The sequence below is a fragment of the Lycorma delicatula genome, chromosome 1, assembly GCF_047948215.1.
Source record: "Lycorma delicatula isolate Av1 chromosome 1, ASM4794821v1, whole genome shotgun sequence".
In the NCBI taxonomy this organism is placed as follows: Eukaryota; Metazoa; Arthropoda; class Insecta; order Hemiptera; family Fulgoridae; genus Lycorma; species Lycorma delicatula.
In genome coordinates, this window is record NC_134455.1 from 205,051,065 (window position 1) to 205,069,498 (window position 18,434).

Consider the following 18,434-nt stretch of genomic DNA (forward strand, 5'->3'; position numbering starts at 1 on the left):
TTTATTTTCTTTTTTTTATTTTGTTCTAACAATTACAGGCTGATTCAACTACAGTTACTGTTTTATTATTTTTTTTTTAATATGCAAATATTCCTTACAAAAATTCATTTTTGATGTTAATTTTAGGAGCTTGAATATCTATGTAACGTAATACGCAAAGTATGTAATTTTATTAAGAAGTATTTTTTTAATTTTGCATCAAAGTGTTTAAGACCTGGCTTTGATGTTAAAGAAAAATATTATTCAAATATAAAAATGAATTTTTTAATAGAAAATACAGATTGAGGACTATTATTTTTGGTTACTTCAGACCTTCCAGATTTGAATATTTTTTTTTTTACGTTCTGATTTTTTAGGGCTTGATTTTCTTGTTAAAACTAAACTATACCCCCACATCCAAAATTAAAAATTTTGTTACACTACTAATTATTGAAAATTTTTATAATTATTACAGAAAATCAAACGTTTTTAGTCCCCATGTTTTTTTATTTGAACTCAAAAATTTAAATTAAAAGCATTTTTCTGTCATCTTTTACATCCTACCTTCTCAGTTATTTGTTTTATAATTAGACACAGATTACTTAATATATGGAGCACCTGCTTAGTTCACTTCTGAAAAATTCTCCATCTGTTTCACTCATCTCCAAATCAACTAAAGACTACTTCATGTCATACATTTATTAGTCGACCTATTTTTCAATATCCTCATGCAATACTATATTTCAGAGGTTTTAATTATTTTATCATTAATCTCTACATTTCAAACAAATATTTATCTGTAAGAAACTCATTTTGATTGCTAGAAACAAACCTAATTCTAATAGTCTTTTTTTCTGCATGACATTCTCTTTACTTGAGGAAATGTGTTTGTGATGTCTGTTGTGGTATGTCCATAATTTTATACTCAAGTAACCTAATCTTGCATCTGTATGCTATATTATTTAAGTTTTTTATTCTTTAAATTACATTTAATTACCTTTATTTTATTATTTTTTTTAATTTGGTTCTCCGCCATAGCAATAAATCCAATCCATTCAGAATTTTTTCTTAGTAATTTTTATTTTCAGCCAGAAAAATAGTATTCTCCTCAGATAATTACTCATTCTCAAATATGTCTTTCAATCCCTATGTTCTTTCTTCCAACTTATTAATTGACCAGCAGTGGGGACAGATTCTATTTCTCAATCTTTACTGAATTAAGAGCTTGCATTCCTTTGTCTTCAACTTTTGTCACTGCTACTTGATCCTTATACATATTGTAGTCTTCCTTCTCTAACATCATTTTAAAATTTTCGGAGAATTTAATTCCATTCTAAATTATCAGATAATTTTTCCTGCTCTATCAAAGTTGGAAAAGCTTTGATACAAAGCTTGTTGCTTGTTTTTTTACATTAAAAAAAATTAAACTTAGAATAAGAATTATACATAATTCATACCTTGTGCCTTAAAAGATTAATCTAATGGCCTCTTTTGTATCTATGCCCTTCCTGAAATCAAACTGTCTTCACCTAATTTACCTTCCACCTAACATTTTATTCATCCATTAAGTATCCTAGTGAACAGAGTTAATCAACTCTTGCTTTCTTCTGTGTAATAATTACACTTTTAAAATTTTGGTATACTTCTCCAGTGTAAAATTCTGTGTGCTAATTAACTATAACTAACTTAAATATATTTAATAATAATCTATAACTAATAACTAATCTATAACTAATAATATATTTAATATAACTAATCTAACTTAATGTATTTAGTTTTGCTTTTCCTAAAAAGATAATTTTGATGGTGTTTAATTGAGTCCTCATGAGATCAGCAGTTTGTTTTCTTCTTCCCAAACTTAAATAATCTTTTTTCTTTTTATTATCCCTGTTTTTATTCTTGCCATTGTTATCTAGTTCTTTCTTCTTTCTTTTACTGTGATTTTCTTCATCTACACATCTTATACTACATCTGCTCTTTTGTCTCACCTTTTTTTAGGTCTAATTTTACTTAGAAAAAAGGAATTTACCTTATGGTAAATACATCTAAGTTACAAAAAATTTATTTTTATTTATTTTTTCATGGTTACCATTGCATGGACTTAAATGTAATTTCTATTGAAGCAGTGGAGACAGTAACAAGTTAGAGGTTTTGTTCCTTATTAACTTCAAACTGTTTCTGTTTACTCATGATATCTATTTCTATTTTTGATGCAAGGTAAAATTACTAGCTTGGATTTTTCAGAATGATCATAGATTTAGAAAAGTCTGTTAATTTTCTTTTGTTATTTCACTATATAATTAGGCAATCTGTTGGGAAATACCAGCAATTTAATAGAATATTTGATTATTTCACATTGTTTAAATTAGGCATGAAAAATAATTTTTCATAGTGAGCCCAGTTTTCAGTAAAATGGATGGTTGTCTATAAATTACAAAGAACAAGTTTTTTGTTGTTTTTTTTTCAAAATTAAAACAAAATCTCATTACCTCAGTTCATGTCTTTTAAATATTACTGCTGCTCTGATTTATATATACTTGTATATTTATATTTAGGATTAAATGGGAATAACCAAATGTTTTTTTAAAAACTTTAAAAATGGATTTATCCTGATTGAAATTCCGAGTTATATATTAAAATAAAACTGTATATTAAATTTAATTTTTGGGCTCAATTTTTTGACAAAAAACAAATCTTTGATATTTAGTTGCTCTAGATGCATTTTATTAAAAAATAAAATAAATTTAAATAAAAAAAAATACAAAAAATATTAACATTCCAGTTCAGGAACACATATTGGGAAAATATTTCAGTAAGTGAATTAAAGAAAATAGAATAAAACAATTTTTGTATGAAATATTTTCTGAAATTTTTACCAACAGTTTTCTTCTAGTTATTAGATAAAATGTGTTGCTCTGAGAAACATGCAGTTCAGTTTGTTTGATACATTTCTGAAACTACTGTTAAAATTTCTGGTCTTTAAGAAATACATGAGAAATTAATTTCTTTTTTGTTTTGAAATGTTTTTGGCCATTCATTATTTGCAATTAAATTTGTTTGTAACTGTAATTATTTTGATGCATACCTTGTTTGAGAATCACATATGGCTGAAAGTATAGAAAACAATTAATGCTTCTGTCTGTATTGTAACTTCACTTTAGTGTTGTTGATTGCCATTAATGATGATGCCTAAAACTGGCTAGTTATTGTTTTATTATTAGTATCATTTTCATCTTGGTTGATTTTATGTCCTTTAAAATACTTTTTTGCATTGTTTTTTAGCTAACTGATTATTGTTAATTATTTCAGAGGCTGCATCTACATTTATGAAAATGCGAACCGTTTTGGATGCTGAAAATGAAAGAATCGATTTTGACAAAAATATTTTTGATTATTATTATTCAGTGTGGGTCAGTTGTGCTGAAATTTACAATGAGGCATTCTATGATCTTCTAAGACCAGTTAAATTTAACTGTGCTAGAAAAAAGCTTAAGCTTGCACAGGATAAGGAGGCAAATATTTATCTTAAAAGTAAGTGTTTTAATTTTTTTTACATGTTTTTTCTTTTAAAGTCATAAATCTTATAATTAAATATTGACAGTATGCTTCATGGTGGATATTGATAAATTTCTTTTTTTAAATTTATATACAGGCAATTCACGAAAAATTAACAAACTTTCTGTGGTGAAAATAAAGAAGAAAGTTTATAAAAACATAGTGTTTGGAAACACATTCTTAATAAGTGTTGGGCTGGTGAAAAACTTTACCCTGATTTCTGCATCTTTGGTAAACTTAAGCCAGTCTGTAATTCGTGGAATCCAAATTAAGGGTAAATTTAGTGATTTTCTATGAAATCTGACCTGAAAAATTGAAAAAAAATCCAATAACTGTATTTTTAGTGGTTTTGGGGGGAGGGTTAAAGGCAAAAGATTAGGGTAGAAAAACACTATTTTATGTTTAATGTAAAGTAACTTTACTAAATGAGTAATAAATACATAAACGTTTTAATCAAAACTTCAGCAAATATGATTCTGAGTAAAATGGTTTGAATAAAGTCTATAGAAACTAAATAATAGAAATATAAGAAATTCTAAAATGTATTAAAAACAAAGCATATCAAAAGGCATCACATTTTAACTAGGTGTTAAATGAAATATAATTTTCAGTATTAAAAAACAAAAGAATTAATTATTAAAAAAAATCAAATAATACATCAATAAAACAATGTATTAAACATCTTTAAAGGTGATTAAACAGAACCTTTACTTCAGCATTTTGGTGCTTACATACCACTGGATCTTTGCTGTCATACATTGTTTCATGTGCTACCAATTAATTTTTAATTACTTTTTAACAAAGTTATTTTATGCCAGACAAATAGTGTTTTTCAACCCCAATCTTTTGTCTTTTACCCCAACTTTCTTGAAAACTACTAGAAATACAATTCTGGAATCAATTTTTTTTCTTTTCAATTTTTCAGATCAGATTGCACAAAAAACCACTAAATTTACCTACCCCCCTTAGTCTGGGTCCCAAGAATTACAACCTGGCCTAATTTTATGGAAGGTGCAGAAATTAGGGCAAAATCTTTTGCCAGCCAACACTCACAAACAAAACATTTCTGAAACGTATGTTTATATGAACGTTTTTTTTATTTTCACCAGCAGAACATGTCCTGAAAGTTTGTTACATTCTTCTAATCATTCTATTATAACATCAGAAATATAATTAAATTATATTATTATTTGAGTTTAGCATTCAAATACTATATCCAAAATGTTAGCACGTGCAAATGTAATTTATAGTTTTAAATTTGCTTTAAATTTCACTTAGATTAATTCTGTGAAAAAACATGTAGGTTGAGACTGTTCTGAGTTTCCAATTGCCTGTATTTTATTTACAGATTTATTATCATTAATTTTCATTATTCATTGAATCAATTGATAGAATGACTGATGTAGTCAATAAAGTTACAGAATAACCTTCAGTTACTGTGTTTTTGTTTGTAACTTCTAGTTTTGTTAAATATTTTCCACAGAAAAAAATATATACTCCTGGACAAAATGGTAAACCAACTTGTAAGGGGTAGTCTGTTGACTAACCTTCCCTCATATCTATCCTTATTTCATCACCCTACAGCCCTTCATTCTTGGATGGCTATTATCAGGGAATTTGTGTCTGCTGTTATTCTGGTATCTACTTCTTTACTAGAATAGGTAGAGAGGTAACTGCATCTATATGACTGAAGCGATTCCTGGATTCTGGAAAAAGTTTCCTGTCAGTGTGTGCAAAAAACTGCAATAGTGGCTGGCTATCTAGTAGAGCTAACAGGCCTCCTATTTATAGTGGCAGGAATCTGTTTTATATTTTACTGAAAATTTACAAATTCAATGTCACCCCATTATAGGTTATAAACTTATGAACCTGCTGTTATTAAAATTATATCTTTCTCCTTGACTATACAGAGTGAGTCAAAAGTATGGAGATCCCTTCGACAATTTTAGAACCGTTTCATATAGAATACTGCAACTTTCAGGGTAAGGTATCTTGGTAACTACCAAGAAGGTACCTTTACTTTACCTTTTGACGAGAAATAAAATTTCAACCCTTTCTTGGAGGTTGCTCAGAGATTGTAATTGAAATATTTTAAATGGTAACACCTTTTGTGCGATACATTATTTTAAAGGTTTATTTAGGACAAAAAAAAGGGTATAAATAAAAAGTTGGTATGGCATTTGTACCCAAAATGGTGGCAGGATGAAGTTTGGATTTTGAAAATTACTAAAAAAAAATTTTTTAACCCAAAAATTGCTTTTGTTTCAAACTAATAAGTAAATAAATAAAAATATTGTCTCCTAATCGTGCCTATTTCATACCATTGGTGCAAAAATGAAGCTTACTTGATTGTTGTGTAATATTTCCTTAGTGTGTTTAATTACTACACTGTTAGTTTCTTATGAGAATTTGTTGTGATTGGTTGGCTAATTGTTTTGTCCACCTTTACCATAATGTAAGCCTTTTTTGTTATTTACATCTTTTTTACTTTTTTTTGTAATTGTTTTTTACTGAATTAATTTTCTCTATGCTACCTCCTAACATTGCTATCAACATGTCATTTAGTGAACAGGAGAGGGTCACACTTTTAATGATGAGTGGCTTTGGTGATAGAATTAGGTAGTATACACAGTCTTGTGCAAATTAATGTGAACAAGAGTATATATTAAAAAAATCAGATTTATTATATATAAAGAATGTGAAGTGTTTATTACAGTATTTTTTAGTAGTTAATATGCCCTCCTCGCTCTTAAATAACCATTTCAATTATTTTAGACATTGAATGTGTAAGTTTTTTTACATATTTTTTTAATTTCTTGATCTGAAATTACACCTTATCACAACACAAATCATCTTCTTTGGTGATGCACTTCATTTTTTTTCAGCCTTTTCTTCACAATTGCCCACAAATTTTCAATTGGGTTCAGGTCTGGTGAATTCCAGGTCAGTCCAAACAATGAATCCCTTTTTGAGACATGAAAAGCTTAACCTTTTTGATGAGTAGCAAGGGGCCAGATCGTGTTGAAAAACAGTGTTTTTGACTCAAAGTAAATCTGAAAGTTTTGAAGTTCTGGTAAAGCCCTATTTTCCAATAATGGGATGTACTTTTCATTTTCATTATTCCAGAGATGGGTACTAGAGTTGTAGGTCCAAAGTAGCTGAAGCATCCCCAAAATATCTTCTTTAATGGATGCTTTATAACTTGTTTGATGTGTTTTGGCGAAACCTGCTCATAATCACGACTACGCATGTGATGCTTACACCCTATATTTTCTAGAACTAGAAAATGACTCATCAGAGAAAAGGACTTTTCTCCATGTCTGAGCATTCCAATTTTTGCATTTTTTGACCCAAAGAAGCCTTTTCCTCTTCATAGTGTCCATAAGAAGTTACTCTCTTATAGGCCTTCATGCCTTGCAACCACTTTTCAGAAGTCTTTTTTTTACAGTAGAATTGTGAATTTTCACACCAGCTGATTCTAAGTTGCTGTTGGGATGAAATTGTAGCCATTTCAAAATTTTGTCTAATTATCTTATTAAAGACATCTAGACTAACCTTGTGCTTTGTTGCTACCTGTCTTTAGTCATACTAGTATGTTCATGAGTGTTCTCTTCTTACTTCTTTTCTTAGGAGTCAAATCCATATTGCTATTTTTCTGAATTTATTTAAGAAGTCATAAGATCACATACACTAGAAGAAACCGAAATAAAAATTATGTAAGCAATATACATAACTTCTGGAAAAAAACAAGATATTTTCAGGCAATATTTAAAATGGAGGGAAACAGCTGTACAACAGATGTTATATCATTGAAATTGGTGCTACAATGTAACTAACTGAAGATTACCTCTGTTTACATTAATTTGCACAATATTATAATGAAGTTTGTGAATTGTTCAATGCAACATTTAATAATCATAACCCCCTATTTCAAAAGGTGCAGTGTCAAAAACCATCAAAGAAAGGCTTTGAAGAAGCAGGGAGCATTAATAATAGAAGATAACCAGGGAGACCTAAATATGCAACTAATAATAACAAATTGTTAGAGATTATGCAAGAATTTATTGAGAATCCTCATTCCTCGACTCGAACAGCAGCACAAGAACATAACATTAGCCGAAATTCAGAGATTCAATCATTAAAAAGTGTAAATTTCAAACCCTTCAAAATTCATATGTTGTAAGAACTTAATGGAGATGACTAAGATCAAAGACTTGGGTTTTGCGAAATTATGATGAACAGTGTTGACCCTAATTTATTAAATAACATAGTTTTTAGTGATGAGGCCACATTTTTTTTAAATGACAATGTAAATTGTCTATACTGAACAATTTTGTAGTAATCTACACAGTATCCAGTCAAAGTAAATGTATAGGTAGTTGTTATAACTATGGACGATTGACAGGGCCTATATTTATTAATGGGAATTTAAACTGTGAAATACGAAGCTTTGCTTCTCAACTATATCATTTTAAACATTCAACACATTGTTGGCCCCAACTTCCAGAACATTTGGTTTCAATAAGATGGAGCCCCGCCTCATTTTGGTCTTGAAAAGGTACATGAAATTTTAATTTTATTTTTTCATGGAAGATGGATTGGTTGAAGAGGTCAAATAGAATGGCCAGTGTGATCACCTGACTTGTCATCATTTGATTACTTTCTATAGGGGCCACAAGAAAAATTATCATAATAAATCCCAAGATAACAATGATTTACAAAATGGAATTTGAGAATCAGCACAAAACTGCATTATTCAATGCAGTTAATAATGCAAGACTTTTACAACAGACCGGAACACTGTCAAAAAACAGAAAGAGGACATTTCAAATTTATTAAAATGAAATGTCAATAAATAAGCAAACACTGGAATTAATAAATATTTAAAAAAATAATAAATTTATTTGATAATATCCACTTAATCAAATTTTTTTATTTGTGATGACAGTTTCTTAAATTATCAATGTAATTTTTTCAAAATCCAAACTTTATCCCACCGTCATTTTAGGTACAGACATCATACCAACTTTTTTATCTCATTTTTCTTGTCAAGAGTCCTTTAAATTGATGTATCACACAGAGGGTATAATCATTTTAAATATTTGAGTTAACTTCTTGGCCATCCTCCAAGGAAGGGGTTGAAATTCTACTTCTTGTCAAAAGAAAATTACTTGACCGATATCATAACCTGAAAGTTCAGTATTTTATCTGGAACAATTTTAAAGTTGTTGAGGGGTTTTCCATACTTCTGACACTCAGTATATCTTCCATTAGAAGAATGTGTTGGAAATTAAATACAGAAAGTTGAACATAACCACTAAAAAAAATAACTTTTCTTAACTTATAATAATGAGTAAAAAATTATATTTTTGTTCAATTAGTGTCAGAGGCTGATGAGTCTGCTTTGATTTTATGTTTGGACTGTGTCTATTGAATGTGGTTGGTATGATTTTATACTAAAATAGCTAATACCTGGTATGCGTTGCAATGCCACTCAAAGAAAGAAAGTGTTGGTGTTTTAATTCTGTTTACTGAAGTGCTTTTTGATACACAATAATATTTTTTGTTTTACTGTCTGGTGTGTACACGAATAAATCAAAAGGTTTTTCAACGTGTGAGCAGGAAAACTTTCACTGTCATTAATAACTTTTGCTGTTGTTACTTTGACAGTGAAAGTAATGCTTTGTGGTGACGACTGCAACTGTGAACAAATTTGTTAAACACTTTTTATTTATTTTTTTATACTTTATTCACTAATGCCCTTTTTCACAATCCTTTTTCTGACTTAAGGAAAAGTGTCACAGCTTAGATACTTTTTCCTGCAAGATCTTAGGTTTTTTCTTTTTGCTTGGTACTTTATTGCAAGATCTTCATTTTGTAACCATAGCAAATAAGCACTAAACAACAACAAAAAACAATTTCTTCAAACTAGCTTTAAATGTTTTTTTTTTTTTTATTATTTTTTGTTTTAAACTAAATAAAATCTTATCTTAATTTTGCAACCATATGTAAGTTTGTTAAACACTTTTTTATTTTTTATACCATTCACTAATGTACTTTTTCACAGTTGTTTTTCTGACCAACTTAAAGATGTCAGAGCTTAGATACTTTTGCCTGCAAATCTTCAGTTTTAATTCTTTTTGCTTAGGTACTTTTTACTTAGTTACTTTTCGCTTGTGAAACCTTATGGACAAATTAAAAAAATGTAAAATTTTTAAATATGTATCTTGTCCACACGGGTAATCTTCTATATATGTATATATATATATATATATATATATATATATAAAGAAAAAAGTCTGTTTATATATTTGTTTATTTCATAAATATCCAAATCAGACCATAAATGCAATTTTTCCAAATATCTCAACCTCAAGTCCATATAGCGGGTTCATTTCTTGCGGAGGTATTTCTTTCCATGTAAGTAACACATATTCTGAATATGAGCCAAACTGGAACATAAATATAATTTTTCAAAATATCTCAACCCCAGCTCCACCTAGCTGGTCCAAACTAATTCACAAACCTTTGCGGGTGTGTGCACAATAACTCATCAAAGTTTCATCACATTTGGATGAATGGTATAAGAACATATACGGGACAAACATGCAAACAAACATTCATTTATATATATATATATATATAGAAGATTATATGTACCATATGTGGTCACACTAAAAATAAAAAAAATAAGATATTTCATTTTGATCAAAATACTTACAAGGTTTGTAAATCATATTTTGGCAAGAGATGAAAAAAAAAAATTGTGGTCCATCTATGACTTTTGTTTCAGCTGTCCATATGTATAATTTACATTATTAAGCTCAGAAGTTAAAAGAGTTACATATTAACAGTTTTAAACTTGGTCCTATTTTAATTGTTTTATAACAGTTTAGATTTATATCTGTTTTATAACATTGTTCATCATTTTATAATTGTTTTATAACATCATTCATTTTATAACAGTTTAGATTTACATTTGTAAAAAAAATGATGGTAATCATTTATTTATTCATGATAAATAAATGATATGATAAATAAATATCATTTTATCATAAATGATAAAATGATATTTTTCATTCCAAACAAGTGTGTTGTCATTTTTCAAAAGTCAAAAATCTGAGGCAATAGATTGCTACAGAGAAGGAATTGAAAAGCTTGTGCATCGTTATGATAAGTGCCGCAATTTAAATGGGGTGACTATGTAGAAAAATAGTATAAGTTAGTAGTAACTTTCAAATGTATATAACATTTTTTATTTTATTTGGTTGGTTTTTTATTTCAAAATGTAAGTTACTTTCTGGACAGCCCTCATATATGTTGTGAATAGAGTGTTCTTTTAAAATGAAATGTGATTAGATATTTTACATTAGTAAAGTGATGTGCAGTAACATTTCATGAAAGTGATTGACTGTTATAACATCCAATCATTTTAAATAGCATGATGATACGATGTTCATATGAGCATTATTAAACAATAGCAGTTTATGTTCTATGCTAATAAAATTTTATTTTGCAATATGTGACTATATATTGCTGTTACTATCAAAATAATTGTTATTATTCTTGTTTTAGCATCTTAGCCCCTTCATGCATGCTGAACCTTTCAAGTTGTTTAAATTTATTTTAACGTTTGCATTTCTATGGTCTAATTTGTAATGCATCTCCTGAGAATCTCTAAAATGTATAATTTTTTATCTTTTAACATTCTTAATCAAACATGTTTTTTAATAATTCATTTCTTTATGGCAACTTTATCCCATTTCATTTAAGCCTACAATCCTCTGTACTACCATTTTTCAGCTTCATTCAGTTGTTGAATGTTGAATTTACTTTTAAGTTTCATATTGTTACTGCAAAAGCAGCAACTGTTTTAGGAAGGTGCTATAACCTTTTGGGAATCTGAAACTATAATGCTCCCACAAGCTTGTTAGCTAGGGCTTTATTCACTGCAGATCGGCTTTTATTATCCAAGCATTCCTGAAATGCAATTTCATATAACTTGTGCATCCTTTTGTTCCTGTTTCTTATTTACTGCCATCCAAATTGAGTGAATGTCAACAAATGTTTTATAAAACTTTTTTTACATCTTTATAATTATTAATTGAAGTTCATTGTAGAACTCAGTTTGTTAATACAGTTAAAAATGAATGAGGTCTGTTACTTACAGAAGTATTAGTTACTGATTTGTGAAGGGTGCTCAGAAAACATTGATTGATATGAAAGATTTAGTACTAATATAGAATTTATTCTCCATGCTGGAAAACTAATTAAATATTATATTGTTAGTTACTGTTAAGTAGTTTTAGTTGCAATTTCTATTTTTTTAGTTACTAATGTGTTTTAATTACAAATTTTTATTGCTGTTTAGATTTAAGTTTTGTTAATGTAAAAAATGAGGAAGAAGCTTATAAAGTTATGCTGTTTGGAAAGAATAATCAACATGTAGCTTCTACAGGATTAAACAAACATTCTAGTCGAAGTCATTGTATTTTTACAGTCATTCTGATTAAGACTGATTGTCGGAAAGACCCAAAATATTGTCAGATTAGCAGGTATTACTCAATTTTTAAAAAGATTTATCCTTGTTTTGATTTAAACAGTATCTCATTGTAGATTTAGTATGTAAATTTAGTTCTAGATAAAACTTTACTCTGCAAACTGCTATAGATTTGTATGTATGCTTGTGATTCCAAATATCACAGAGATTTAGTGTGTAGAGATGTAGCAGATTTCCAGAGGTGTAGCATCTCTAGAAATATCTCTATCATTTCAAGGAGTAGCACCTTTGAAACTGAAGGATATAAAATATAGATTGCCAAAAATGTGGATAGATTTATTCCCATTAATCATGAAATTTCAATAAAGCTGTGTGCAACCTCACTAATTGCGGATTACCACCATAGCTCTTTAATGCTGTGCATTGAATGTGATAAGCAAGCAGTTGTATATGACTTGACATGAGGTGTAGGTGTAAGTCAATACAGAAAATAGGATAACCATTCTCAAGAATAATGATTATTTTTCTCTTGAATGTTTATAACATTATTTTACTTCATGGTTATTGATGCTTTTGTTTGAGTATATTTTTACTGTAAATTTAAGTATGGAATTACACAAAGAAGTAGGTACCTTATTATTGGTTTTTTTTTAATGTTTAATTGATGTTATAATACTGTGTTTACTGGTATTATGTTTTTTCAATGCTGGAAAAACCTAAAACCCATATTTTTAAGAATGGATGATTTCAGACCTAATGTTTTGGGTTAGTAACATATCCCAATATAAACTAAAAGAAAACACATTTTTAATCATAACTTCAATACCAGTGAACAAATTTTTATTTTATTCGTACCAAATTACTTGTCATTCAAAGGGCCTTCCAATGAGGTCTCACAAGCTACATTGTCTCATTTAAAAAGAATAAGTTTTCAACCCTTGAAGATTTATTAAATATTTAAGGGCAAAATTTTGTGTTTGTAATTTTAAAAAATAATTTTCTCAGTTTTAATCCACAGATTATGATTATTTCAAATGGTTTAAGAAGTAATATCATGTAATTTTATAGTTATTTTCGTTGGACTAAAATTAAAAAAAAAAGTACTACCTAAATGTATTTTTGCACCTACCAAGCTAAGGGGTGGGCGGATTTTAATTTTCTTTTCACCAACATTCATTATTTCTTTTGGGTTGTCAATTACTGTAATTAAATGTTTCCATTGCCATTTAAGATTTTTGAATTGGGTTAGGGGTAGTGGAGCGGGTGGGTTCCACCCCTTTGAGTATAATTTAAAAAATGCTACCCCTGAGAAATGGTATTCATGCCTACAAACAGAAATATGATGGGACTAATAACTGTTGAATAATAAATGTGGTAACTTTTTCAAATGATCACCTGGTATATATAAATATATAATATAACCTCCTCATAGTGTTACATACTCGCACTCCTGATCATCCCAACTCTGTAGGAGGAAGACCAGTCGTCACACCAGCCCCTCTGTTCCGAGCCCTGTGGGGCTTTACCAGAGGTCATCTTTAGACCCTCTAACTGATTACATCTTACAGTCAACAGCTAGGTCTCAGTTGGGATGCCACCAATGTAAATGCCTTGGCAGACGTTTGCATTAGTAAAATACAAATCAAATTTTGCTTTCACATAGGCCTCAAATGGACAGACATCTTCACATTCAACCTAACATGATTCCCTCAAACTAACTGACAAAAACCACGGAAGTGCGAACCCTGAGCCTAGTTCAGATTTGACAGCACCATTTGTGACTGTGAATGCCTCAGAAAACGAACGAGTTGAAAGTTAAATCAGTGCTACACTCATACCAATGAAGATTAAGTTTTACACAATTTAAGTTTACCAATTTAAGTCACCTAACAAGGGGAACGTAACCTCATCCCAGTCCAGACAGGAGCTAGAGACAAACCCCCACCCCGACCTACTCCCATCATGGAGTCTCGCGCGGCATTACCAAGTCACAACCAGGACCTCCACCGGTGGAAGAAAGCCATGCCCCGGTCGCACAGGCTACCATACCCAGGCAATGCAGCCATCCCCACTAGCAGGAGTCCCAAATTGAATCACATACAACACCAATATAATCGTGGGACGATGCCAATGCACCTACCTCCAATTAATCCCATGCCTTGGCAGGAACCCTAGCCATTTGGGATCCTACCTTGATTAAACTCCCTCTGCAGACCTACACACCACAAGGGCACAAAGAAAACCAGCCATTATAGACCACTCCTCACAGATCATTCAGTTAATACGGAAATCCAAAAAAGAATGTATTCTCTCAAGTTCCCTAACTGCTTGTGAATGTTCGACTTTGTATTGGCGACATACATAGAGGACATGGTCCACTGTATCATCAGTTCCACAATCCAGGCATTGATTTTAATCTATCAAACAAAACCTAGCCAAACTCGTCCAAAAGGGCCAGTTTCACGATGCCTGAAGAGAAACTGTGTGATATACCGATTGGGGGAAACTCATCTAATCGCATCTACATCAGACACTATAGGAAATATACCATGCATGTAGCGACCTGTGGTGGTTTCATCCAATTTAACCTGCCAAGATGCAAGGCACTGGTCCTCGATCTCCTGGTTTTGTTCTGACATCAATAGGTTATTTACTCTGGAAATGTAGCGTTGCTTACGTTCATTAGCCAAGATATCTTATTGGCTTGACTCCGGCTATAACCCACTGCCTCTCGTGAGACTGTTCTATAACAGCCAGCAAGAGGAGTTGCTGGGCCTGTAACAAAATGTCCGCATAACACCTAAAAGCCAAGTGGTGAGCCTAGATAGGTGCAGCATATAGCATAATATCTTCGCTGACACCTTTGTAAAGGATATGCATGGGATGGTAATTCAACCCCCAATCGGGATGAATGACTACAGATTCCATAAAAAGCATCAGCACCCTTTTTTGCACATATGGTAGATGTTCCTTGAACCAAAAATTCTCATCAAGGATAACACCCAGGTACTTTTGAGCCATACCGTACCAAATGGGGGAGACCAGTCATTCGAACCCAGATTCGTCGGGAAGCAGCCAATCGGCCCTTAAGCAACATCATTGTGGTTTCCTCTGGGCTGAAAATCATCTTATGTTGGGGATTCCACAGCCGGAGTATCTCGCAAGCATGAGCAGGTTGGAACTGTACCTTGTTCCGCAAATCCCCTTCTATCAGTAGCAGTGTGTCGTCAGCATAAGTGACGACACAACAACTACATGGTAACATCCCCAATCACCTGGCAGGTAAAAAGTCCCACCAAATTAGTTTGTCCTTTTAAAAATATTTTTTTCTCTGTATAAATATTCTGTCTAAACCTTAGCATGCCTCAAAATATATGTTTTTGATATTTATGAAATAAAATTTTGAAATGGCCTGGCAAAATTTTAAACCCAACTAAATAATCTGGCCTTTTTATTTTTTATTTCATTAGATACTAGATTTGTAGGTGTTAAAATTTCAAAATGCTTCAAGCATTTTTTTGCAAGTAAAGTTTCACAATGATAAAAATTCAAGGGTTGGCTAGGCCCCACTACCCTTTAGCCAGGTCTTCGATTTTGTATTCAGGCATTACAAATGAAGTGTTAAAAATTTTCACAGAGCCTAAATGCCTACCAAACATCTCTCGGACTTTGGTTACTTAGTAATTTTTATGTTATAAATAGTGTTTTGTAAAACACTATTGTGCTTTTTGACAGTTTATCTAACAAAATTACATTTAAATATTGTTTTGTTTTCTGAACATATTAGTATGACATAAATACAAACAGCTTCTGGGTGTGGTCTTAGAGAATTTTTTTCCATTCAGGTATTACTTCAGAGGATGAATGAGGATATGTATGAGTGTAAATAAAGTGTTTTCTTGTACAGTCTCAGTTCGACCGTTCTTGAGATGTGTGGTTGATATTAACCATCAAAGAACACTGATATCCATGATCTAGTATTCAAATCTGTGTAAAAGTAACTAAAAACTAAATTTGGGAAGGTGCGTTCACCACTAGACCAATCCGGTCGGTTGGTGTAAAGAGACTAGGGACAGTTAATGTTATTTTAAACAATATAAAGAAACTGGTTCCTTTTCTACTCAAAGGAAAAGTAAATGTGGTCATAAAAGTAAAACTACTCCAACCCAGGTTTTTAGTGAGAAAAAGTGAACTTGATCCAAAATTATCTACTCTGGAGTTAAATTGATAATTAGAAGCCAGTAGAATAGATTTACATGTGACAACTATTAGATGTCCTGACTTTTTGCTTCATCAGACATCTAAAAAGCAGCTTTTAACAACAGCAATATACAAAAAAAGGACTTAGTGATCCAAAGCTCATGCTAAAACTGGACCAAAGAAGATAGAAAAATTGTATGTTTTTTGATGAGTCACATTTTTATGTTCAGGGGCAGAGGGGTTCTATACATTAGAAAAGCATCAGATGAAATCCATCACTGATTCATATCCGACAATTAGTTAAACATCCCCAGAAAAAAATGTTTTGGGGTTGTTTAACATTTAAAGGCTCTTGTTCATTACTGCCAGTAGATGGTATGTTGAAAAGTGATATGGATATATCAAAATTCTGAAGGAAAGGGTTGTATCACAACTTCAAAACAAATTCTCACAAGGCAATGAAGTGTTTCAACAAGATGTGGTGTCATGCCATGCTGCAAAAAAATTGGAAAATGTTTTCGAAGATTGAAACATTAAAGTGCTCCCATGTCAGGCTACTTCCCAGACTTAAACCCAATTGAAAATCTCTTGTCAATGGTCAAAAAAACTATCAGAATGAGTTGTACCTCAAAAATTGACTTCATTAAAGCAATAATATCAGTATGGTTTCATGACAAATAAAAAAAGTGTGTAGTATACTTATTGAACAGATGACTTCATGTGCACAAAATTGTGCACATGAAGTGATTAAGAATATTAATATTAATTTCTGGACATATTACTTACAAGGTAGTCAGTTGATAAAGGTAGTCAATAAGGTACTTACAAGGTAGTCAACATGATAAATGACTTTTCTTAGATTTTTAAAACAAAATTTAAGGGTAAAGAACTCTTCACCCCACTCTACGGATTTCTAAACTGCCATAGGAAAAAGGCCATCATAGGGAGAAGTCAATATAGAAATTGGGAAGAAGGAATTTGAGATGTGTTTGAGAAGCTATGGTGAAGAGAGGACCATAATTAGATAGTGATTACTTGTTAACAATAAGAAAGAGCTTTCAGCACTGTCTTTATAAATAAATAAACAATTTTGAAGGACATGTGAAAAGAAAAATTTCAAATCTGGAGGTAATGAATTTTGAATTGTTAAAGATAGGTTCTGAATTGAAAAATTATATTTTAGAACTATAGAATGTCGTATTTGACATGTATAAAGTAGGAAGATCTGAGAAACAAACAGCTTTGTGGTCTGATTTAGTATTAGAGGAGGTTGGAAAGAACTATAATATTTAGGAAATATTAGTTTAGGTTCACATAAAATTATAAAGTCAAAGTTTATCTTTTTAAATATATGAGGTAAACTATAGACTGATATTTATAAAAAATAGAAATTACAAGGCAACTTTTTCACAAAGGAAAATGAGAGCATGGACCCACCTTTGGAGGGTGATGCAGATACAAAAGAGGTTTCATACACTGATACACATATTTTGTGTACTTCTGCAGAAGATACCCATAGACTGGGAAATATAAATTATTCTACAAGATTACACCAATATACAAAATATTGTTTCTGTAAGTTGATCCCTTTCTCTGCATTGTTTTCTTTTGTGTTGAATACAGATCTCTAAATAGAATCTTTCTATCACCTTCAATTTAATAGAAATGGCTCATTAAAGAACTACAAAATGTATTATTATATGTAGGTTAGGTATGAGATGTTGTATACTTGATCTTACTTCTTCTTAGCAGATGTACCTGAGGTAACCCCTCAGGTACATCTCAAATTAGTCTGATGGTAATCAGCTAGCATATTAACACTCCATTTGACTTTGTAACAGTTTTCCAAATTTGAAATATCTTGGTGGAAATGTTCACTGTGTTTATCACTTATTCCCTCAAGATTTGACAGGAAGAAATCCAGATGTGAATGCAGGAAATTGACTTATTGCATTCCTTAGCTCTATATGAATTATCAGTTTATTTACAATTTGTAACTTTATGATTCATGGACACCCAGTAAAGTTTTGCAAGTGTCTTTAAACACTGTCTAAGTAAGAGAGTTCTACATCAATCACCACAGAGTTAAACATTTCATCTCACCAGTTCCTTTATTTATGGGCCAATAAAAATCCTTTATTTAATTATCGCTCACTTACTTTTGGGAATTTCTGCCTTATGTACTACAATCCTTGACTGC

At 30.8% G+C, this 18,434-nt stretch overlaps 1 protein-coding gene across 12 annotated transcripts in view; it reads left to right on the plus strand.

The window, feature by feature from the left end:
• The window catches only part of LOC142327686 (uncharacterized), a 154,484-nt gene that overhangs the window by 43,993 nt on the left and 92,057 nt on the right, over positions 1 to 18,434 (plus strand). For all 12 annotated transcript variants that reach the window (XM_075370933.1, XM_075370948.1, XM_075370941.1 and 9 more), the window contains 2 exons: positions 3,289 to 3,510; positions 11,906 to 12,089. In XM_075370933.1, the coding sequence (XP_075227048.1) occupies positions 3,289 to 3,510; positions 11,906 to 12,089 (406 nt within the window). The remainder of the gene's footprint in view (positions 1 to 3,288; positions 3,511 to 11,905; positions 12,090 to 18,434) is intronic.